The sequence below is a fragment of the Dama dama genome, chromosome 21, assembly GCF_033118175.1.
Source record: "Dama dama isolate Ldn47 chromosome 21, ASM3311817v1, whole genome shotgun sequence".
In the NCBI taxonomy this organism is placed as follows: domain Eukaryota; kingdom Metazoa; phylum Chordata; class Mammalia; order Artiodactyla; family Cervidae; genus Dama; species Dama dama.
This window is the reverse complement of record NC_083701.1, coordinates 61,726,504-61,751,250: the sequence shown is the minus strand read 5'-3', so window position 1 is coordinate 61,751,250 and position 24,747 is coordinate 61,726,504. Positions and strand designations below refer to the sequence as shown.

The 24,747-nt window shown below is 40.8% G+C and overlaps 1 protein-coding gene across 2 annotated transcripts; it reads right to left on the bottom strand.

Annotated features, from left to right (window-relative positions):
- Positions 1-6: 6 nt before the first annotated feature.
- On the bottom strand, positions 7-22,895 carry PABPC1 (poly(A) binding protein cytoplasmic 1). 2 transcript variants are annotated; one of them, XR_009689573.1, is made up of 16 exons: positions 22,162-22,895; positions 18,890-19,083; positions 17,105-17,220; positions 14,669-14,808; positions 13,315-13,409; positions 12,826-12,963; positions 12,548-12,643; positions 10,044-10,316; positions 9,568-9,658; positions 9,024-9,134; positions 8,787-8,941; positions 8,155-8,239; positions 7,477-7,607; positions 6,800-6,893; positions 559-5,979; positions 7-304 (listed from the first exon to the last, which is right to left on the bottom strand). XR_009689573.1 is itself a non-coding variant. In XM_061123666.1 (15 exons), exons 1-14 carry the CDS (start codon positions 22,352-22,354, stop codon positions 6,801-6,803), a joined length of 1,911 nt encoding a protein of 636 aa, XP_060979649.1. In that variant the 5' UTR covers positions 22,355-22,895; the 3' UTR covers positions 7-5,979; position 6,800. The 2 variants fall into 2 exon arrangements, 1 of the variants encoding a protein (XP_060979649.1); XM_061123666.1 differs by having other exon boundaries at positions 7-5,979.
- Positions 22,896-24,747: the final 1,852 nt, after the last annotated feature.

The following is a 24,747-nucleotide window of genomic DNA, read 5'->3' as shown; positions in this document are numbered from 1 at the left end:
ACGTACTGACAAAGCAAGAGATTTTATTGGGAAAGGGCACCTGGGTGGAAAGCAGTAGAGGGAACCCAGAACAGCTCTGCTCCCAGTCTCGGTTTTATGGTGATGGGATTAGTTTCCGGGTGGTCTTTGGCCAATCATTCTAATTCAGAGTCTTTCCTGGTGGCACACGCATCACTCAGCCAAGATGGATGCTAGTGAGAGGGATTCTGGGAAGTGGATGGACACGCGGTGTCTCCTTTCGACCTTTCCCGAACTCTTCCTGTTGGTGGTGGCTTATTAGTTCCGTATTCCTTACCAGGATCTCCTGTCATAAAACAGCTCATGGAAATGGTTACTATGGTGCCTGGCCGGGATGGGCAGTTTCAATCAATGTGCTCCCCTGGACAGAATCTCCCCAGGCAGGCCAGACTTCCACCAGCTTTCTCTTGCCGGTGGATATCCACCATCCACCCAGTTTTGCACCCTCCGGGCTCTTTTCCCCCCAGTCCATGGCAAGTGATGGTGGGCAGGGTAGGTTCATCATACCCCTTGGAGCCACAACCTACTAAAACCTGTCACCTCTGCACAGGTGGGCTGGTGTGTCCTCTGGAGTCATGTATGGAGGCGCTTCTGTCCTCTTGTGGTCTGGTTAGTTGTTCAAAAGGATAGAGAAAAGGGCTTAGATCATCATGATTCTGACATCACTTCAGTGATCTGTTTTTAAAAGTTGTTATCCATTAATGTAATTAGGGAAGGAAGTACAAAGAATTCTTGTCTGAATTTTTTTCAGCATAAAGGAATAGCAAGAGAAATAAAAGCTAAACTAAAATGAAAGTTAATAGCACAGACTCGAGTCACAGATCCTGGAGTTCTAGATTTGGTTTTGCTACTTACTAACAGCAGGTTATTTAAATAAAACATACCCAACTTGTTGGAAATTTCTTCTTTAGCAGCAGCCAATTAGCATTTTATCTATTTGCTAATAACTGTTGAGAAAAGGTTGGTATGTTCCCAGGTGGCTCAGTGGTAAAAAAAAAAATCTGCCTGCCAGTGCAGGAGATTTATAGGAGTTTGATTGTTGGGCCAGGGATCCCCTGGGGGAGTAAATGGCAACCCATTTCAGCAGTCTTGCCTGGGAATCCTATGGACAGAGTTTGGCAGGATACAGGCCATAGGATCACAATGAGCTGGACGTGACTGAAGTGACTTAGCATGCACGCACAGCACCCAAGTACAATACAGGGTCAGAAGGTTAGTTCCACAAGTTTTATGAAAACTCTTAGGGTAATTAAAAGGTTTTGGTTAAGTCCATTTATAATTCCAAGAGAACCTAGAATATGAACAAACTCAGAAAAATGATCACAGTGTTGCTAAAAGAAAAGTCTGATGTTCCCAGGCAGTCCGAGATGCTCAGAAGAAAGGATTGATTTAAAATTATGCTCAGGTTGGTTAAAGACGTCCTTTTTCATTTTCCTAAATAATGACTTTCTCTTTCCCTGTTTTTTGACTGCCCTAAAATGTGACAACAGAAAAGCATCTTTGTTTTACCTTACTCTCAAGCACTGATATTTCCCATCACCTCCTAAGCTGAAGGTAGCCTAAGCATCTGAGATTTCATGGAACTTCACTTTTTCACAGTTCATAGGCAGTTTACACAGTCCCTAAGAGCATGCACTGTAAAGCCTGTAGGTCTGGATTCAAATCCAAGCTTCACTACCACTTATGTGCTTTGGGCAAGTCATGAAACTTCTTTAATTTTCCTCATCTGTAGAATGAGAATATATGATTGAATCTAACTTAGGGATGGTTTTAATAACTGAATGAGATAGTGCATGGAGAGTTCACTTGATACGTCAACATGTAGCACATACTCAATATTCAAAAACAAGCTTTTCAATGTTTAAAAAAAATTCTGATTTTTCAAATGCTCCGCCCATCTTAAGAATCCCTGCTCTACACAGGTGCCCATAACTGTTTAGTGCACACGATCTCCATTCCTCACTCATTTCAATTTTTGTTGTTGCCCATAATTAACTGTTCCACCAAATTATCACTGTATCATAATCGGTATTGTAAATAATCACCAACATTTGTTAAGTGGTTACTTACAAAAGATGAGGTCTGTAACAAATTTAAAAACCATGTCTAGCATACAATTAAGTATCTGATTCATTTTTTTACATTTTTAGAACTTTTTATGCTGTTACTTCAAAAAAACGGTCAAAGTATCTTAGACAGATTTCAATGGTTTGGGAAATATTAACATCTGGGGGGACGATTAAAAGACTTTTTGGATGTCAGTCTGGCATATTTACTTAGATTTAAATATCAGAATAAGATATTCCAAGTACATTTTTTCTTACTTGGGATTGGAAACACATAGAAACAAAACTTTATCACCAGTCACATATCCACCTGCTCATATATACCTTTATCAATTATTGCTATGTATTTTGTGGGATCTAAAAAAATATTCTTGCCTTCCAACATGAACAGTTTCCTCTCTATAGGGAGAATGTTAGGTTAGGCTAATAAATGAATAAACTGTTTCAGGCTTTCTGGGGATGTTTTCAGTAACAAAGTAAATTGCATGCTTTTCTAACTTTGTTAGGGCTTTCTGTGGTGGCTCAGTCACTAAAGAAATCTACCTGCAATGCAGGAGACCTGGATTCAATCCCTGGGCCAGGAAGAGGGGGGCATGACAACTCATTTCAGTGTTCTTGCCTGGAAAATTCCATGGACTACAGATCATGTACAGATCTTAATGGGCTACAGATCATGGAGTCACAAGAGTCTTAAGAGACTGAACCACTATCACCACCACTCTTTGTTGAAAAGACAATTCGCCCCTACTCCGCCCCCAAACTTAAAACTGTGGAGACAGAAAAGTAAACAAGGCAACACCTAAAATCAGCGTTCTTCTTATTCTGCCACTTTTACACCTAACACTTGCAACTAGGTGGCTGAGAAGACAAAGCAACACGAGATGTTATCAAAGTAACTTAAAAACCCTTTAAGTTCAACTAGTTAAGATTGTCTAATTGACTCTGTGAATGTGAAGAATCTTCAATGTGAAGCCTAGAAAAAAGACCAGAACTCATCTGTGTGGCACTGATCTCCAGCAAATCAGCATGCGTCAGACCATCAGGGCAGGGCAGAGATGGCCAGCTCCACCCACTGGGCTTCAAAATTGAACAGAACCTGATCATTTCCATGAGAAATGGTCTTACAGGAAAAATGCACTTATTAAGCACAGCTATCCAGGTCTTCATTTACTCACTGCAAATTAATAGGGACCATGGTTTTACATCAAGAGTAAGAAAATTTCAAAGTACTCTCTAAAATTTCACTCATTTGTGATCCATTGGTTTGACAGAGGTATAATCAAAGGTAGCATCCTGTAAAGATACAGTAGCTTGTTTTAGCCATGCAACTTAGTGCGCATGCTACAGAAAAGGAGATTCTAGGCTAAAAAAGCAGTTTCCAAGTAGCCATTATCATCTCCTGTCAATAGAAGCTGCCGTTAAGTAAGCCTTGTAGGATACGGTAGCATCCTTCACAGTGCTTCATTTCAAATCCTACCTGAAGCTGGGTGTGCTCAGTCATGTCTGACTCTTTGCAACCCCATGGACTGGAGCCTAGACTCTCCAGGCAATACTGGAGTGGGTTGCCATGCCCTCCCTCCAGGGGATCTTCCCAACCCAGAGCCTGAACCCAGGTTTCCCGAATACATGCAAATTCTTTACCGTTTGAGGCACCAGGAGTGCTCAGCCATGTATTTATCAGACACTAGTCAGTTATCATCTGTGAAGATTGTTTCCTGAAGTCTTGCTAACACTGAAACTAGTAAATAACTGAATCACTGCTCCTAGGGGAAACAGGTTAGGTACCTGTAAGCTGACCACATTTTCATCAACTGACACACAGCTCTGTCTCTGTCTAAATACACCTTATTTAATATATATTGTTAACACTGAACCCACAGCTGACAGCTCTATAACTTATGCCCAAATGAAACTTACATTTTCTCCAGAGGGGCCACTTAACAGTAAAATCATACACACACTCGCTCACAGACACACATAGCACGAGAATGTCAAAGTGAGACACAAGCAGGCCTTGAAACGGACACTTGTTTTTGAGAGCTGAAACAAGGCATTTTTTAGTTCAGCTGGAAACACGTGGATTTCAGGTGACTCATTTTTCAACGTTCTGTGCCATCCGCAGATGACTGATGTCTGTTTGCACAAAGATTTTGTGGGTGACAAGTTAACTTTTGGTTGAGTAGGTAAACTTACACAATCAAACAATGAACATTTTTTTCCTATGTCAACTCCTACAAGTAGATTACAGACATCTACTTGTTTTGTTGTTTCCTCTAAGAAAACAGACATTTCAAAATCAAATGATATCTTTGTATCACACAAGAAATACTGAATTCTAGCTATCCAACATACAAAGCAAACTACTGTCTGTGAACACTATCTGCAACTCTAGATCTGGAATGGTTTTCAACTGTGAGAACTTTAGCTCAAGACATCTTAGAAGCTGCTCCTTTAAAACGTGAAGGCTTGAACCATTCTGTATTCAAATTGAGATATATCCCTGCCTTCTTGAAGCATTGAGGAAAGCTTTCATGATTCATAAAAATTGTTTTCATCTCAACAGTCAGGGTAGGACTACAGCCAGGGAAAATACAAAATCATCACGTTAATAATGCCTACCAGGTGCATGATATAAGCCATGAGGCAGGAAGTGGGGTTTGTGTATCTTGAGTTTCAGAATAAGGTGAAACACATTCCAGGTACAGAAGCATGGTTAAGGCTTCAATATGCAGGGAGGGCTGGCACTGTCATAACTAAAGTTTTAGACTTATTTGCTCCCAAAGGCAAGACAGTTGAGGTAATTCTAGCATGGTGATAATCAGATATGCAACTCACAAAGCAAACTCTGGCAGTAGTGTGTAGAGAATGAAATAAGAGTTGAAACCAGATCATTCTCTAAAGCACACTGAAATTGTCAGGGATACCTGTTTAATGTGTATGCCCCGGGCCCCAATCCTGATGTTCTAAACCCACTTCTCTCAATGGAGAAACCCTATTATCTTCATTATTTAAAAGTACTTTGGATGATAAGGTATTATACTGAGTTAAGTCGCAATAATCAATAAGTCAAATTACAAGTCTATAAAATTAAGGCTTAAAACTAATCCTAAGTACACTTAATGTAACTAGTTTTTAGTATAATTTTTATATTATCTACACCTTCCTGTCCAGCAAACACAGTAGTTATTACTGTTTTATACCACATAAGTGATAGTTTAAAAGCTATCTCCCAGCCTAGAAACCTTAACGTATCATATATTGAAATCATCTCAAAAGAAATCACATGGAAATCTGACTTCATAAAATGCATTATGTCTCTTCCATAAACCTAATAAATTTCTGAAAAACAATATCTTTGTTATGAAAGAGGCTCTTAACGTCAGTTCCAACTATCACTTATTTTCCCAAGCCAATTACAAAGAGAAATAAAATAGCATAACATCACTGTGCACTGTTTAAGGAATTTTTATTAAAGCAAGAATTTTATAATCCAAATTACGTTTCCTTGCTCAGTTATCAATTCTGTTACTTAAAACAGAAGTGACATTCTGAGCTATTCCACAGTAAAGAATTACAAAATTAAAGAAAGGAATGCTTTAAATTTTTGTACTTTGCTGAAAATTCTTTTTCCCATGGTCTATAAAACATTAATTTGTTTTTATATTTTACTATTTTTTTGTGTTTTTTTGTTGTTTTTAAATCAATAAGTAATCTAGGACTAGCACTATGTTTGCTAGACCTGGCATTTGCTCGGTACATAAGGTTCAAAGTTTCCTTTCCTTTTTTTATTTATTTTATATTTTGCAATGTTTTTTTTCCATAATATTTAAGTTTTTCGATGTTTAGGTATTTTTCTTCGGTGAAGCACGAGTTTCTTCTCATGGTCCCTGATCATCTGTAAATGTGGGGAAAAGAGATGATGGTCATCAAACTTAAGACACAGAACATAATGATTCCAACCACTAAAAATAAAGGACATTTACCTAGGTGACAGAAATGCTAATTATAGTTATAATGGCAGTCATATTTTACAATACATAAATGTATCCAATTAACACGCTGCACACCTTAAATTTAAACAATGTTGTTATGTCAAGCATTGTAATAAACACAAGTAAGAGGACCAGTACTGGCACTTGTCAGTACCAAGACCTCAGCGAGCTCAGCCTGTTGAGAGCCGTCTCTGGGAAGCTCTCTGAACCACAGCACCCCTGCTCAGGCTGCACCAGTTCACAAGCTGCGGGGCGGCTCTCCCACGGCGACAGCGGGGCAGAGGAGCTTCAACACGGGACATGGCCCGCACAGCCCCAGCTATTTCCTGTTTTATAGGAAAGCTTTGTACGCGCCTGGCTCTGGCTACACAGGTATATCACCCTATTTCTTGGGGGTAATGAAAGGCAGTATTACAGGCCAAAAAACAACTTCATCACTGCCACCCAAGAAAATGTATTAAGCTATGAAAGTCCTTCAAGAATAGCTATCTACACAGGGCCAATCCATGTTACAGCCGTTTAACACAAATTACTATGCAAAATGTCTGAAGGGGTCTTAATCTCAAAAATTCAAGTCTTTACCAGGGTTAACAGGTAGTTAATTCCTCTTTATCTTTACTTCTCTTTGAAAAACTGGCAATGCATTTGGATTAGTGATAAAACGAGTTTTTGCTACGTTTCAATACATGCTCAAACTGTGAGAATAAGACAAGGCAGGCTCACTTTAGACAGTCGGAACCCCGGTGGCACTGTTAACTGCTTTCTGGGCAGCCTCTTTTGCTTGGTGGGCTTGTAATACGGCTACAGCTTCATCAACCTGAAAAAACAAAAACAAACTGGTTCTGAAAATCAGTAATTAGAAGATAGCTTCAAACCGCCAACCTACAAATGTCCAACAAAGGCAAACTTCTTTCCTCAGATGAAAGTGTTAATGACTGTTATGAAGAAAAAAATATTCCAACTATACATCTGTATCCTTTGGGCTCTATTCCACCACTGTTTTGGAATTATTAACCTCTTGTACTTCCTACTCTCTCCCCACCAAAAATCCCCCAAAGTTCAGAAATATCAGCAAATATCCCTTTCTTAAATACAGATGAGCACAGCTAAGAGTTAATGGACACTGGAGTTACAGTGACTGGATCTGAAGCCGAGCTCTGCCATTCACTAGCTGCTTTGTGAGCAACTAGGCAAATTATTCAACCTCTCTCTGCTTCAGGTTTCCTGTCTGTGTCTATAAAATAGGGGTAATAGCACCATAGTTATTAGGATTTTCAATTAATATTTATAAACCTCTTAGAACTGTGCGTGACTTGTACAAAGCACTTATAAACGTTCTACAAAACATCCTGGAATATGTAGTATAAGAAGCTGGTAGGTAAATGATAAATTTAAATTACTTTAGAACGGAGAGACTCTGGAGACTCAAGCATATGAAGAAGTTCTGAATTATCAATCTCCAACAACATGCCAGTGATTTTACCAGCAAGAGTAGGGTGCATGGCTTGAATTAGAGGAAAGAGCCGTTCACCTAGGAACAAAAACATTCAAAAACTCCTTCAATCAAAAAAAAAATTTTTTTTAAGGCATCTACTATATAGTAAAACTGGGGTTTATGAACCCTTCGTATACAGCAAATAAATGTGAACCCATAATCTACCATTTCAGTATCTTTCATGAGATGATCAGTATAAAATGGATTAAGATCTACCACAAGGCAATTAATTCTTGGAAGCATCAGTTTGCCGAACAAAGATGAAATGAAGCTATGTGTTAAATCTGTGCTCAGTCAAAACCAAAGTGGCTTACTCATTTGGTTCAAATTTCAAACTCCTCCTTCAGAAAATGTGGTAGGATACCTGGCACGTCATGCCCCATTACCCTGTCCATCAAAGGCAACATTTAAATAGTTTTCCAGGCTTTTAATGAGTTAGGCAGACAAACTGCCACGGTAATCATTCATACCAATTCAGATCCCGCCACCCTAATTTGTCATTTTTAGGTGCAAAGGCAGTCTAAGTGTCTTCCTATTTTCTAGTCTCTTACTGTAACTTACCAGGTGGGACAAAGGTACTTACCCAACATTTGCTTCTGCTCTTGAGGAGGGGCAGATGCCAACATGGAAGCAGTCAGAGGCTCCTGACCTTGTACATGAACAGCGGGCTAGAAATAAAATGGGAAAACTCCTAAGTACAGAAGTAATGACAAGCACAAACACAGTCATCACTGGAAAATAACTGGATAAAGACTATAATCTAAACATAAACAGGAGAAGCTGAGTGAACCAGAAAATGCAGCCTAAGGCAGCTATTAACACCTAAGTGCTCAAGTATTATAAGCACAGGGATGTTGAATTTTCTTTATCTGGAGTAGTCTCTGGAACCGTACTTCTAGTATAATCAACCACAATTTTGGTCCCAGGGGTCAAAAAACCAAAAAAACAGTAAGCCAAATCTTACAACCTAAACTTTATTTCACCCTTTCTTACAACTATGCCAAATAAAACTCTCAAATCACATAAGCAATTCCAGAAGGGAAAACGCTGCTCTAGTTCCTCAAGTATAGCACATATTTCTACACACTCGCCATTAGTGGGACTTCAACAAGATGTTCTAGATAGCTTAAGCTCTCACACATCACACAGCTGTCCTCAAAGTCTTTGCAATCAAGGACTGTCATCTTTGTCATAAAGAAGCCATCAAATCCACACCTGCTGCATGGTGACTTGTGGCTGTGCATTAAGATGCTGTTGAGGATTGCGAACTCCCGCAGCATATTTGTACTGTGGAACGGTGCGAACAGCAGGAGTAGCTGCAGCAGCAGCAGCTGCGGGACGTGGACCCATCGTCTGTGTTGATGTGTTAGCTAAAAAAATAAAAACATTTTTTGTATTTATCTTCGTATTTCCAATTGGAGACCAACTTTCATGGGAAGGGTTAAGACTCACCAACACGCTGTGTCGACATGACTCGTGGAACCTGTGAAGAAGCTGGTCTCATAGTACTAAATGGTGGTCTAGGAGCGGCTGGGCGGATAGCACCGGGCATATTTTGGAATGCTACATTTAAAGATATGAACATACATTAACTGGGAAAAACTGTGTTCATCTTGCTTTTTCAGATTTGCACAAAAGACTAAAAATGATCAAATATAAACAAGTGTATTTTTTAAAAGCTTAGGCTCCTATCTGCCATTTCTTCAGACTTTTATGCCACTTCGTATCAGATCATAAAAATATGAAATGGAATTGGATGCATTCTCAAACTTGTGATAAAAAGAGAAAAAAAAAATCAAACCAGCATATATTTTACGAACATTTTAAGATTCTTTTTAAAGAACAAAATGCTAAAGATGCCCAAAATGAACACCTGAAACTATAAATTACGGAAAGCAACAGCTAATATACCATTGGGATATAACAACTAATTTGCCTCATTTATGTTTTTAGTTCAAATACTTTGCAACTTAAAAAAGAAAAAAAAAAAGCTCACGATGAGGTCTGGCACCCTGAGCAGTCCAGCGAGGACTTGGTCTTAGTTGGGCAATCTGGCTAGGAGGGTAGTACGCAGCACGGTTCTGAGTCTGCGGGAGGCAAGCAAACGTGTCAATCACAGAAAAAGCAAGTAATGCAACACATTATGCATGTTCAAAATACTTAACAGGTCCTCACTCCAGGAAAGATCCCCAGGAGGGGGGCACAGCAACCCACTCCCATTTTCTTGCCTGCAGAATCCCAAGGACAGAGGAGCCTGGTGGGCTACAATCCACAGGGTCGCAAAGTCAGACATGACTCAAGTGACTTAGTACATAGCATGCATTTTTCAAATCCAATCATAATTCACATCTCAATGTTTTCATCTTAAGACTTTACTCTTTTTTTTTGGTGGGGGGTGGGGAGGAGACAAAACATTAAAGGTGACGAAACAGGAAAACCTTCATGAGGTTTTTGTCCTCTTCTAGAACCTACCTGTGGGATAGCTGCCATGAAGTAACCTGAAGGAGGTGCTGGCTGGTAGGGGTTGATTACGGGGTTGGGCACAGCTCTTACACTTGCCATCCTCTGCATATATTGGTTAGTGAGGTGAGCCTGGCGCTCTTCTTTGCGCTGAGCTAAAGCTACATACAATGGCTTGGTGGCCACAATTCTACCGTTCATTTCCGTAACTGCTTTAGTAGCTTCTTCTGGGGAGGAGAAACATACAAAACCAAAACCTTTGCTGCGACCACCCTCCATCATAACCTATTGAAAGAAAATTAAAAAACCACACAATTAATGCAATGGAAGGATGAGGCATTAAGAAGAGTATCAACTAGAGCCACCAACTCACACTTAACTAAACCCTGTCAATACTTTCATCATTTTCCCCACAATTTTCCCATTAATATCCAAATATTAAGGGTAAACTACATGTAAGCATTATCCTAGCCAAGCAAAAGTAGAGAGGCAGAGACACAACAGAAACTTTAAGGTTTTTAGATTTTCAATATTAAGGTTTAATTTCTAAATACATTCAAAGCCTACTAAATTTACTTAGTAAAAAATTTAGAAAAATGCACAATTAAAATCTGACTATTCTATATTCTAACTAGTCAAGCTGACAAGATGCTATATTACTCTTTGAGGGGAGGGAGCAGTTGAGTCTCATTTTACAATTAAAATTTCACATTCACAACCGTAAGGGCCATAAATATTGGGGTTAATAAACATTCAGAAAACTTCACAATAACTCCAAAGATTTTTTAAACAAGCAGTAAGGAAATGAAATGAACTACTCAGTAGACCTACATATAAGCATGCTATACAGCTGTATCAAACAGCATGCTGGTGACATAGGAACAAACAGAAGAGCAATAAAACAGACTCATGATCGTACATAAATGTGGAATCAAAACAAAACAAAAAACTGGCCTCAGGGATACAGAGAACAGATTGGTGGCTGCCAGAGAGACAGCGGGCTTAGGGAAACACATGAAGGTGTTTAAAAAGTACAAACTCCTAGGCATAAAGTCACAGGGAAGCAATGACGAGGGACGCAATGAATAGGATGTATAGGGACAGTGTGGGAACTATAGTTAATATGAGTTACTTATCTGAAAGTTGTATAGAGTGGATCTTTAAAGTTACCATTACAAGAAAAAAAATATTTTTAATCTATGGTAATAAATGTTAACTAGACTTATTGTGGTGATCACTCTGCAGTATACACAAATATCAAACAACTATGTTGTACATTTGAATATGTTTTATGTCAGTTACATCTCAGAAAGAGTCTAGAAATATACCCATGCAAGTATGGGAACTTGGGATGTTAAGCTTACATTTTAAAACACTGGGTAAAGATGGACTTTGGACTATCTAGCATATGGTACAACGGGATAATTCTGAATTAACGTAGAGCTTATATTCACATCACATTGAAACAATTCCCATTGCCAGATAGATTCTGACTCTGAACAAAAAATGCAAAATACAGGGAAAATCTAAGATGACACAAGACCCCCAAGTCCTAAATGGAAGACCTAGAAAAAATTTTTGCAATATAAAACAAAGAGCTGACATAAAATTCTCCCTATGAAATCAATAAACAATGCAATGTAAAAACAGGCAAAGAATAGGCTAAACAAGTAAACACATAAATAGCATGTCTCATTTAAAAAGATGTGTATCACTTTCTACTAACTTGACAAGACTAGTAGTAATTTGTTCAGCCTTTTTAAACAATTCTGTCATATTAAATATACATACGCACTAACCAGCAATTTCAACTCTAGGACTTCAGAAATACTGGTATGTATGTGTGCAAAGACATCTAATAGTGTTAACATGCAAGTAACCCAAGTGTCCAACAATATGGGCACAGCGGAATAAATTATGGTACACTTAGACCATGAACAGTCAGCCCTTAGTGAAAAATGAGAAAATGTCTGAGATAAATATGTATCCAGATCTGTAAAATAAAAAGACAAATTGCAGAATAGGTATACTATGACTGTTTTATAAAAACTTTGTATGCATACAGTAAGTATACAAGCATGGAAAAATATCCGGGACAGCCAACCAAGTCCTTCGCCAGACTTTAGCATGGAGTTGTCACCTTTCTGTCTTGATCAATGTTTTTTCAGCAAGTGTTATCAAATTAACATGAAGATCTCCTCTCTCAGAATAAATTCTTGCCAAACTTTTTATCTCCTTGCTAACAGTGATATAGTGATCCACAAAGGACTTCTTTTTAAAAAGGACTTTTTATAAAGACTCTCCTTTGTAAAACATGCATGCTTCTTCATACATTCAAAATAAATGGATGCACAATACTCCATTTAAATGCTTTTCAGGGAACATAAAGGATAAACACATTTCTCTTACATGTTCTCTTACAACACTCCAGTATGAAATATAAAATTTATATATACACATCCATGAGCACAGATTTTTCTCAAATCTTAAAAAAAGATATGCATCATATGCTTTACCTTTGCACTGGTGATTGTGCCAAATGGAGAAAACTCTTTCCGGAGACGTTCATCATCAATACCATCATCAAGATTTTTCACATAAAGGTTAACACCCTTAAAAAAAAAATTGGAAAAAGAAAACCACAGTGGTACTTAAACATACTTCCTATTAGCTTATCCCGTTTCCTCTCCTTGTCCCCCTCACACCCTCCGGTTGCCTGGCAGCAACTGAAATGAATATAGAATAGGCTTCCTCACTCCTGCCTTAGTTTTACTTCTTCAGTTAAAAAATGAACCTGGTATCTGGTGATCCTATCTTGCTTCATCTGTTCAAATTTGCGCTTAAGTTCTGTCTGTCGTTCCACTTTTTTCTGGGCTCGACCAACATAAATTTGTTTTCCATTGAGCTCTTTTCCATTCATCTCATCCACAGCCTTATGAAAAAAAAAAAATTTTAATTACTAACTTGCACTATATGTAAGTTCATTTTTTAACAATAAAGAAAATCTGTTAAGTTTATAAAAGCTAAAGATAAAAAACAAGCCATCACAAAAACTAAACTTTGGGGTTTTAAGACATAATATAAGTTTTCAATTTATACTCTCAAAGCTAATACATGAAATGCAAGTAATTCAAATCAATACATGTGGAAAACAACATGTAGACTAGCCAGCGGTATGCTTGTGTATTTTGATCCAAGAGCAACTCAACTTTATATCCCCCATTTCTTATTATAAAATATGGAAAACCCACACTGCCTCTGATAAGTATATATTAAGTCTTACTTTTTGTGCATCTTCATGCCTTTCAAAGCTTACAAATCCAAAGCCTTTGGATTTTCCACTCTCATCAGTCATTACTTTCACACTTAAGGCAGGCCCTGAAAAAAAATTTAATGATTCAAATATATTCCCTACAACATTTAGTTTATACATTTCAAGTTTCAAAAAAGTTGTGCGGAAAAGAATATAAAAATGGGGATTTAAAAAAATCCCAAACCTCCAGAAATTTATTCTTCCTCTTACCCTCTCTCCTATCACAGGCACTAAACTTTCTCTTCAAAGACCCTTTATTTTTTCTAAGAAGCTAAGTAAACTCTTTCTCTGAAATATTCCTCCTTCCATTTAAAGACGTATGTTTCAGACAAATGTAAATAACAAAGTTAATTTATTCTTAGCATTTAGTACAAAACAGATGCATTGTTCTAAAACAACTTGATTTTCTCAAGAATTCCTTAAGCCTTGGCCCACTTGATTTTCAACAGGGAGTAGAGGAAACAGAGGCCTTGACCTTTGGGGAAGATGAGACAGAGGCACCTGGAGATGGCATGTTTCTGAAGACACACTTCTCCCCCACCAGCTCCCTCAATAAAATACTTAACTGAACTGGGTATTATTTTAGGGAGCTGGGGGAAAAGTTAAAAAAAAAAAAAAATCACATCTAATTACAGAGAATCTGCAAGATTTATGGGCACAGATATGTAGAGGGTTCAGTGTGGCATGGCAGCTTGGCAATAATCAAGTATTACATTTCCTAATTCTTTATGATTTGAAATGCTCTTAAAAAAACAGGACACCTGTTTAAGTTAACCAAAAGGGAAAGCAAAGTTAAGGGGCAAGCAAATCATCTGTAAGAGTACAATGTCAGGTTCATCTTCTGATTAGCTACACAACTATTTAAATTGAGACTGGTTACACTTCACTGGAAAATCTGGATCATTCAAAGTTATTATTTTAAATTGCTCAAACATGATGCTGAGACTGGCCAAATATCCTAAAGCTGGCCAGCTTTCCTAACCCATAATTAAAGACTACATTCCAACCTAAGTTGGTTGTGTCACATGCAATGCCTCTGATCAGATGGGATCTGTTAGTGCATAAATCCAGCACAATTTCTTAACATAGCAAAACCTTTTAAAGGCTGTTCCAATTACACAGTGACAACTTACTGTGCTTAACGCAAGGCTATTAACCTTTAAACTGGATAGAATTTTACTTATATGCTAGTATAATGGACTATCAGTAGCTTAATCCAAATTAACTACAAAATTTAAGTACCATGAAGTCTCATTTATTTTTAGTATAAAATATTATCCAAAAGTAACAATGTGAATATAAAAATTTAATTCAGACACATTACCAAACTTGCCAAAGAGATCCTTAAGGCGCTCATCATCCATGTCTTCTCCAAAATTCTTGATGTAAACATTGGTGAACTCTTTTGCTCTAGCTCCAAGTTCTGCTTCTCGTTCTTTACGAGACTTAAATCTTCCAACAAATCTAATAAAATATGTAAGAACTATAAAATTAGGTTCTACTTTATGAAGTTCAGCTTAACTAAGCCTGATAGGTGATTCTGTAATAGTCACTGCTAATTTCAGAATCTCTAATAAGGAGCACACTATAAAGCAGAAATAGGGTCTTAACTGAAAAAATAAAAGCACTAAATATAACAAACCTCTCAACTATAACCACAAAAAAGGATATTTTCCCTAATATACCCCTCTGCCGTCCTTCTAGCTAACCTGGGTTCAGAAGATTATGTCCAGAAATGCAATGGAATGGAAGTATGCATGGAACAGGCCAGTGAGGAGACAAAACTTTTATCACTGCTGTTCCAACATGGCTTCTTCCAAAACAGAAATTTATGCTACTGAATTCTGTCCTCATACACCCAACAGCCTGGGACGAATTTCTTTGTGACATTATCAACAAAAGTGTTTTAAAAATTAAGACTTTCCCCAGTATAAAAGTAATATGTACGTCACTACAGAATACGAGAATAAACATCATCAAAGTAAAGATCCATTTCAGATAATTCCACCCGGAACGTGACTGAATTTAGTGTCTTTTTGTTTTTTTGTGTTTAAGTCTAGATAGCACAATTTCTTTTCAGAGAAGATACCTATAATTTTATTCCCTTAGAACACCCCTCATCTCCCTCCTCCCACATGGTGGTGCTTCTCCATGCAATTGTTTTATAAATGTTCTCAATGGGAACATAATATTCCATCGTGGACAGCACAACTTTTTGCTTATATAAATAATGCCATAACTTTACAAGACTGTTACTTGTTCTTAGGATAGCACTGTAGAAATCACAGCAGTTCAAAGGTTATATAAATAACCTTAAGTTTTTACCTACAAACTGCTTTACAAAATAGGGTTATATCATTTTATACTCAGAAAACAGCAATAAATCAAGTTCTTACTTTAATCTAGACTGTCACCAGTGGTAGTCATTTTCTCCTCTAAACCATTGCTGACAGGCCAAAGATAATTTCATCTGTAAATGCTAGTGATGCTGAACATTTTTCTCATCGAAAGATGTACTAACTTTAAGAATTATCCTTTGTAAACATTGTTCATACTGAGAAGTTGCTGGTTTTCTTAAGCAATATTTGAGGCTCTTTACATATTCCTAATCTTTCCTTAACCAGCAGGTGACAGAACTCAAACAGCTAACACCATGTGCACGACTCCTTCATGGACAGACTGACCACCACCACCTGCCACAGATGCCAGAGTGATGCAGCAGACCTCTAAGAGCCAAACCCACTGTGTGTGCCATTACCCCAGTTCACATTGCAACATGAACTCAGACATCACTTACAAGATGACCTCAAGGCTGAATCTGCCCAGATAAGAAAAATCCACTGGCATAGAAGATAAAAGAAAATTGAGATCTGTAATTTCTTTGGGCTCATAAAAACCTGTATTTTTACAACCTGTAGCAGAAAGCCTTACAGAGATTTTATCAGTATCGTCATTTAAAAAGTTTTCAACTTTTAATAACAAATTTATTTCAGAAAAGATAAACCATGAAGACTTCTGATTTCTGATTTATCTTCACACAGAAAAGCGAGCCAAATTGCCACAATTACAACAATCGTTGTAGGAGTAAAGAATCCCTGGTAGCTCAGAGAGTAAAGAATCTGCCTGCAAAGCAAGAGACCTGGGTTTGATCCCTGGGTCATGAAGATCCCTTGAAGAAGGAAATGGCAACCTACTCCAGTATTCTTGCCCAGAGAATTCCACTGAACAGAGGAGCTGGGCAGGTGACAGTCCATGGGGGCCACAAAGAGTTAGGACACAACTGAGCAACCAACAAGGCCCAGTAAAGAGCTACCCCGGGCTCTCAATTTATGCAACGAATTTGCATCCCAGTTTCCCTCTCATACCAGCATGTAAAACATAGGCAAATCACTTTAGCCCCAGCTTTGAATATAAAATGGGCTAATTATTACCTTGAGAATTATGACTAAGTTTCTGCCTGCATTTCATACTTTTTCAACTATGCACTTATTTCTGGGAAAGCTTTATATTTCAGCATACCTAGCTTCTCCTTTTTCTTTTCAGTTTGAATACTGACCAGTTGTATTAATTCCCTGTTATTTGTATGTTACAGTAACTATGGAGAAAAGACAATTATAAAATCTACCAAGATATGGTTTATTAATTTTCACTCTAGCTGTTACCTCTTTTGAGCACAAATATATTTCTTATAAAATGGATGAATTGATTTTAACTGTTAAAAACAGATCTGAAGTATGATTAACTTCATATTTATACTTACACTTTGCGATCATTTAGAAGCATCCCATTCATTTTTTCAATAGCTCTTTCAGCTGCTTCCTGTGTCTCAAAATGCACAAATCCATAACCCTTGGAACCATTTTCATCACAAACCACCTAGGGGAAAAGGTATACCAATTTTTCATTACTTACTACTGATTTAGGATTTTTCCAATGTTCAGATAACTTGTCAGCTACCTTACCTCGGTGTTTGGGAAATAAAGATATCCATTAACAGAAAGCACAGTTGCTATCTTAAGGAATAAACTACAAGTAGCTTCCCCAAAGCTCAGTGGGTAAAGTGTGCCTGCAATGCAAGAGGTACAGGAGATGCGGGTTTGATCTCTAGGTTAGGAAGATCCCCTGGAGAAAGGATTGGCAACCCACTCCAGTATTCTTGTCCGAAAAACCCCATGAACAGAGGAGCCTGGCAGGCTATCATCCAAAGGACTGCAAAGAGTCGGATGAGACTGAGCCACTAAGCACATGGCTACAACACTGTAGTAAGTGTTCAGTTCAGTCGCTCACACTACCCACAACAGCTCCAGAGAAATTCCTAGATATATTTTCACTAGCATCACTTTAAAATTTCTTTTATTACTCGCTTTATTTTCATTTTTATACCCTACTATTACTAGACAAATTCCATCATTGATAGTTTGTTGTTTTGAACCAAGTATTTCACACAGGGTTCTTTGACCTACACCAGTGTTCCCAATTATCTTCCAAATTTGGCTTCTGATAATCTAGTGAAAGATGACTGTGCTCAGTAAGAGCAAGAACCTTGTCTTATCCAACTTTCATCTTTGGGGCCTATTTAGGCTCTGACAGGAGTTAACAGAATGCTGGATCCCACCAAAAAGATACCCCACGTCCAAGGGCAAAGGAGAAGCCCAGCAAGATGGCAGGAGGGGCAAAATCACGTTTAGAATCAAACCCCATACCCGTCAGAGATGCTCAGAGGGCTCAAACAAAGCTTGTGTGCACCAGGACCCACAGACTGAGCCAGAATTGTGCTTGAGTGTCTCTTGCGGAAGTACGGGTCAGCAGTAGACTGCTGTGGGGCAGGGGCTCTGGGTGCAGTAAGCCCTTTTGGAGGTCACCATTAACCCTACCTTAGAGCCACCAGAACTTACACACAACTGGGGAAACAGACTCTGAGAGGGCCCAAACAAAACCTTGTACACAACAGGACCCAGGAGAAAGGAGCACTGACTCCACAAGAGACTGACCCAGACTTGCCCCGAGGGTCCAGGAGTCTCCCGTGGAGGTGTGGGTCAGTGATGGCCTGCTGGAGGGTTGGGGGCAGAGTTCAGCAGTGCATGGGACCTTCTGAAGGAGGTTGCGCATTATCTTTATTACCTCCACCATAGTTTGGTCTCAGGTCAAACAACTGGGAGGGAACACAGCCCTGCTCATCAACAGAAAATTGGATTAAGATTTACTGAGCATGGCCCTGCCCATCAGAACAAGATCCAGTTTCCCCCTCAGTCAGTCTCTCCCATCAGGAAGCTTCCATAAGCCTCTTATCCTTCTCCATCAGAGGGCTGACAGACTGAAAACCACAATCATAGAAAACTAACCAATCTGATCACATGGACCACAGCCTTGTCTAACTCAACGAAACTATGAGCCTTGCTATGCAGGGCCACCCAAGATGGGTCATGGTGGAGAGTTCTGACAAAACGTGGTCCACTGGAGAAGGGAATGGCAAACCACTTCAGTATTCTTGCCTTGAGAACCGCATGAACAGTAAATTATGTTTACTTGTCACATTTTTGCTTACCTTACATGAAAGGATGTTACCAAAAGCAGAAAATGTATCATACAGTGCTTTATTATCAATGGATTTATCCAAATTTTTAATGAATATGTTGCCCACACCACTTTTGCGAAGTGATGGATCACGCTGAGACCACATGATGCGTACTGGCTTGCCCTTTATCACATCAAAATTCATGGTGTCCAAAGCACGCTCCGCTGCAAAAAAGGACATTTTCAAAGTAAGTATTATTCAAAACTTTTACAGTCTACTTAATATAATCTCCTGTGGAGGGAATAATTGAGTACATGGCCCCTCTACTTCCTTAAACTGAAGATGGCTGGACTTTACACCTGTCAGTCTAGATTTATATCACACAACACAAAAAAGACAAGGATCAAGAAATCCCAAATTTCCCATATGTTAACAGATGACATGTTGTTTAGAACTAACATATTTCTGAAGCAATCTCTTCCTTTAATTGCCATGAAATTTAAAAGTGCTTTTTTGTTCCTGATCAACTATAAAAACAGATTTCCCCTTCACAATCTGCTTGATAAGCAATATAAAAAGACACTAAAAGCAACTACAGATTATCCACAAGCAGAGCAGTTTACAGATTTTCAAGCATTTTAACTTATTCCCTACTACTTGTTAAAAATGTTTTATCACTTATTCCTGTCAGTATTACACAAAAGCTAGCCCATCTTCTAAAAAAAATTTCCTGGCTTATTGGGGGGGATTTCAGTGACTCATGGCACAACTTCCTACTACCATGTTAAAAAAAAAATGAAAGGTTCTATCCATTCAGAAACATTTGAGTCATGCCTTTAAAAACTAATGTGAAGTTGGGCATATTTAGGTATTAACAAAATTTTTAAAATAACCTGGTTTACAATAGTCCAACTCACTATTAATTCATATAAAACCAGTTTTATCTTAGATCATTTACTTAGTAACTGATGATTAGTTACTGCTGGATAGTGCTAGAAAATTTCAAAATCTGAGTTCAGAGTCTACAAGGGATCAAATTATGTGCATCTGTACCATTAAAAACACTTATTAAAGAAGTTTGGACTCTAAATGGAAAAATGTATCCTTAAGTAGAAAAGACTAGTTCCTAAAGAAGGGACACACACAGTCCATTTGAAGTTCTGAAACATCAATTTTCACAAATGCCATGCTAGTGTTAACTGTAAAGTTAGTGAGAAACAAATTTTCCAGCCGCTTCTTTCTATAAATGAAAATTTCAGTTTCTAGAAGATAGTGACAATCAGCTGTCAGCTCATTTATCAATTGGCCACACCTACTCAGCTCCCCTAGTTTTTTAGCTGACTTTGCTTGAGCTTCTTTTGAATGAGTCACCTTTTCCTGTTAAATTGGAAACTGATCACTTTCAGAAGCTATTCTACAAGTGCACCAATGCAGCAAAATAAGGGGGTGAGTAGAAGGAAAATCACTTAATTATTTGTAAAGAAAATAATCTGTATAAATATAGGAATAAAATAAACTGAAGATGGAAAAATGCTACCTTCTTTTCAGTAGTGACAGTACAGGTCTACTGGTATAGAGGATAATACACAGTGAGTGTACTGTAACCATGGTAACCTGAAGTTCAACTTTTAGAATCCCAAGAAATTTAAAAAAAAAATTTTTTTTTCTGATTTAAAATTGTTAAGTTTAGAAACTGTTAACAGTCAGTTTCAAAAGTTCACATTTCTAGAATTTGTTCGTTCAAATTTTCTCTATCAACCCTTCAGTTTGTGATTATCTGCACCCAAATTACCTTCCCTGATCTTCCATTTAGTGATAAACGTGATCAGAGTTGGGAAGAATCCTTACAGAGAGGCATTTGGAACTACTGCCTACAGAGCAAAGGGCGGAAAACCTGCAGTGCAGTTTTACAACTTGGTGTGGTTCAACAGCCTGTCTACCCCCAAATCTCAGTATTAACTTTACCTAGTGAAAAACTGATCACAAAATAATTCCTTAACGATATAAAAGTTTTAAATTCCACCTTCAAGGCCTTTCCTACAAAAACTAGATTCCATATGTTTTATAATACTTGACATATATTCAAGTAGCCAAGGGGAAAAAGGGCAAAAATGGATCATAAAATTAAGTGAAAATGACTTTTCCAAGTCAATTGATTCAGCTATAAAGAAAAATCCTGGCAACTCGTCAGGCCACATATCTATTTGCCAAATATTCGAATTTTTGTGAACTGTTTAAAAATATAAGGTTAATCGCATCTTTTTTCCCATACAAACTAATTAATCCCTTACTTTTCACTCAATCATTCCCCACGATGTATGAATATAATGGACCACTTTTATAAGAAAATCACCACTAGAATACCACATAAGTATAATGGTCTAGTACACACTACACTCACAAGCAACATTTTACAGTCAAAATTGGGGATGACATTTTTAAGTAAAATCCTTCAAAACCAGAGACGATTTCAAGGAAATGGAAAAACACAAACCCCGAATTACCAGTACCACGAAACTAACTAGATTTTAAAAAGCAAAACTAACTAAACTGCCTGAGAAAACGATGGGTCATCTTCTACATCCCCTCTCTCCGAACTTGCTGCTTCAAGAACTGTCTGAACTAAGGGAAAACCCCCAAAGCAACGTCTCGTTGGTAATTTACACTTCTGGAGCCGTCAGTCACACACACGTTAGTGAGAGTGGTCGCAGAAACCTGAGGACGACCACCAGAGCACCAGATTAACTTCATTCCAAGTCCCCGCGGCTCCCCCAGGCGACTGGACCCGCGACAGGGTACAGGCCTCGGGCCTGGGAGGTTACCGGGTTCAACACGTGGTATTTTTCGAGCACCGAAATGCACTTCCTCCCTGTCCTGGGGCGCCGGCAGGAGCCTGGGGGTGGTGGGAGCGCCTCCACCGACTACCGGAGAAGGGGATCGGCGCTCGACACCCCCAAGATCTCGTCGCTACCGGGGGGAGCACCGCGTCGGGTTAGAACCCAACCTCACCCACCCTCCGGGCGCGTCGTCACCCTAAAGTTTGAGCGCTGCTGAGGCCGAGAAAATGGTCGCGGAAAAGGAAGTGGCCGGGCGCGCGAGGGGCGTGCGGCTGCCGGCGGCGCGGGCCCCGGCCGGCGCGGGGAGCCGGGGTCCTGACGCCCCAGCCTCTGCCCGCTGGCCTCGGGTGGGGTGACATGCCCTCCCGCCCCCTCCCCCCCGAGCCCGCCGGCCTAGCCCGCCCGCCGCCGCCTGAGCCTCATGGCCACCCGCCCGGCCGCCCGCCCGCCGGGCCCGGCTCTCACCGTCCGCCGGCTGCTGGAAGTTCACATACGCGTAGCCCAAGGAGCGGCGGGTGATCATGTCCCTGCAGACCCGGATGGAGAGGATGGGCCCGGCCGGGCTGAACTTCTCATAGAGCATCGCCTCGGTCACATCGGGGTGTAGGTCCCCCACGTAGAGCGAGGCCATGGGGTAGCTGGGGGCGCTGGGGTTCATCTCGGCACGGCTGCCTGCAGGGCCACAGGCCGCGCGACCTTTCCCGTCAGAGGAGGGGAGAGAGTGCCGGGGCCGGGGGGCCGGAGCCGGGGGGAGGGGAGCGGGGGCAAGCGCAGAGGGACAAAAATCAACCGGAATCGGGAACTACTCAACGGCCGCAGAATCGGGTCGATCCGCTGCCGCTGGAGGCTTGGCTGCTGGCTGCCGGCTGGGGAGCGAGGGTGGCGGTGTCGGGTCCGGGCAGCGGGAGAAGGCCTCGGTCTCTTGGTTCCTTCTTGGAGCTGCTGCGGGGCCGCGGGCGGGCGGGTCGGTCTCGGCTGCTTCACCGGGTTATTTTATAAAAGAGGAAGGAAAAAAAAAAATAAAAGTCTCCGGCGGGGGAGACGCGGATTTTTTTGTAAATTTTTTTTTGGGGTTTTTTAAAAGATTTTTTTAGATTTTTTTTGGATTTTTTTAATAATAAATGTGTGTTCCGAGCCCGGAGCACACACTCCGCACTCTCAGCACTAACCGCCGGGGAGAAGGGGAAGCACCGCCTCCTGCACCCTCTACTTATACCCCCCGCCGCACTCGCCCCGCCCCCCGCGCGTCTGACGCCAGGGCCCTACGCGAGCGTCAGCGCCGGAGGGGGAGGAGACAAGGAGGCGGAGGGGGAGGAGGGAAGAGAAAAACAGGAGGAAAAGAGCAGAGAGGAAGGGAGAGGAAGTGGCTGCAGCGGCAGCGGCTTCGGGTGTAGGGGGTGGGGCTGGGGCAGAGGGGCGGGGCTTCTGCGCACGCGCCGGGGTCGGGGGTGGGGGTGTGGGCGGGCCCCGCGCGGCGTAGGACCCGTGGGGGAGGGGAGGGGAGGGCCGGCTCGCGGGCGGCTCTCTGAGGAGCCGGGTGGGCCGGCCCCTCCTCCCACACACCCCGCCCCACCTCCACCCGGTAGAGGCGTTGAGCCGTCACCAGGGCGGTGGGCGGTGCGCGGTGCGCGGGGCTTCCGGGTTTCTCGGCGCTTAACTACCCCCCACGTGCGCGACCCCCAAGGGCCCTCTTCCCGCCGCAGCCAGTCGTTCCACTCGCCCCCACCCCGCCCCCTAGGGCCGGCAGGCGGGAGTGGGCCGGCGTGGTTCCCCCAGGCCTAGTTTCCGCAACGTGGGCGAAAAGGAGCCCAAGCTGGCTCCCCGGTTCTCCTACCAGACCGCACTACGAGTCCCAGCGGGCAGCGCCGCCACGCGCCTCGGCCGCGGAAGCGGTGCCTGCTGGGAGCTGGAGTCTTCAACGGCCGCGGCGCTCGCTGACCCCCAACCGGCCGCGGGTCCTGGCCGCCCGCTCGGAGGCCCACCCATCCCCGCCCCCCGCAACCGTTCCAGCTCCGGACCTGGGTCGTACTTCCAATAGAGGACCGGGGAGAGGAGGGGCTCTCGGACTCCGGGGCCTCTTCATTCCGAGCCCTTAAGACTCTTCCCGGGTCTCCCATCTGGGCGCTGTCTTTGGTCAGCGTGATTTTAATTTGGGCAAACTATTTTGAGGTCTTTGTCCGCTTCCCTTTTTAAAGTACCGTGATCACAGTTCACTTAAGAGGCTAGGGTGGAGTCACTGATTTCGTGCTGCTTCTGCCAGCAATTTGAAACAGAGAACAGGACTCCAGAAAAATGTTTTCCTGCAAAGTGCGAGTCTGTCACGGTCGTACATGGCTTCACAGACTTGCAACCAGGCATAATTAGAAATCGCCTAAACGCAGTATTAAAAATGTGTACAACAGTTGTGGAGTTAGTTGGGGGCTTTAATAGGAAGGCTATTGCAAAAATACCAGTTGATAGGAAAGACATTAAGTCAACATACAAATCGCACTTCAAAGTAGTATTGAACTTTACAATTTTTACACTTGATCTTAGCCAAAAGGCCGAGAAGAGATGTACTTTACAATTTTTAAAGCTTTAGCATCTTTTGTTCCCTACAGCAATCTTGTGTGGAAGGTGGAGCGAGAAGTAATGATTTTATTTTACTGTTAAGAGAACGGTCTCAAATGACTGTCCAATTCATTCTTTAATTCAGTAAACTTTAAGGCACGTTAAATATATCTTTGGTTGTGGACTGAGTACTTTATTCTCAATTCAGATTTAAACTTGAAGAATCCCACATAAGTGCTATTTTGCCCCTATCTTGGTAGGAAGAGGATAATACTGATATTTTGGAAAACAAGTTACCTTATGTATTTTATTAGGTAAAAGAGCAAGACTGGAGACTGAGGACTGTGCATTAGGAAGACAGATCTTATCCTAGATGACAAATCACCATTCACTCTATTAGAACTCTGTAGTTAAAGTCAGTCCATCCATATGTTTATTGAATACCTACCAAGTGCATCTGGATGTGAGGAAGATACTTGACAGACACAAATTTCTTTCCTC

What these genes read in the sequence shown, in the direction of transcription:
- PABPC1 (XM_061123666.1), bottom strand. Translation starts at nt 22,354, where the DNA reads ATGAACCCCAGCGCCCCCAGCTACCCCATGGCCTCGCTCTACGTGGGG. An exon ending in GTAACATCCTTTCATGTAAG is followed by an intron (nt 17,221 to 18,889) that starts GTAAGCAAAAAT and finishes CTTTTCCCCTAG; the next exon opens with GTGGTTTGTGATGAAAATGG. An exon ending in TCATGGCAGCTATCCCACAG is followed by an intron (nt 9,659 to 10,043) that starts GTAGGTTCTAGA and finishes TGCCTCCCGCAG; the next exon opens with ACTCAGAACCGTGCTGCGTA.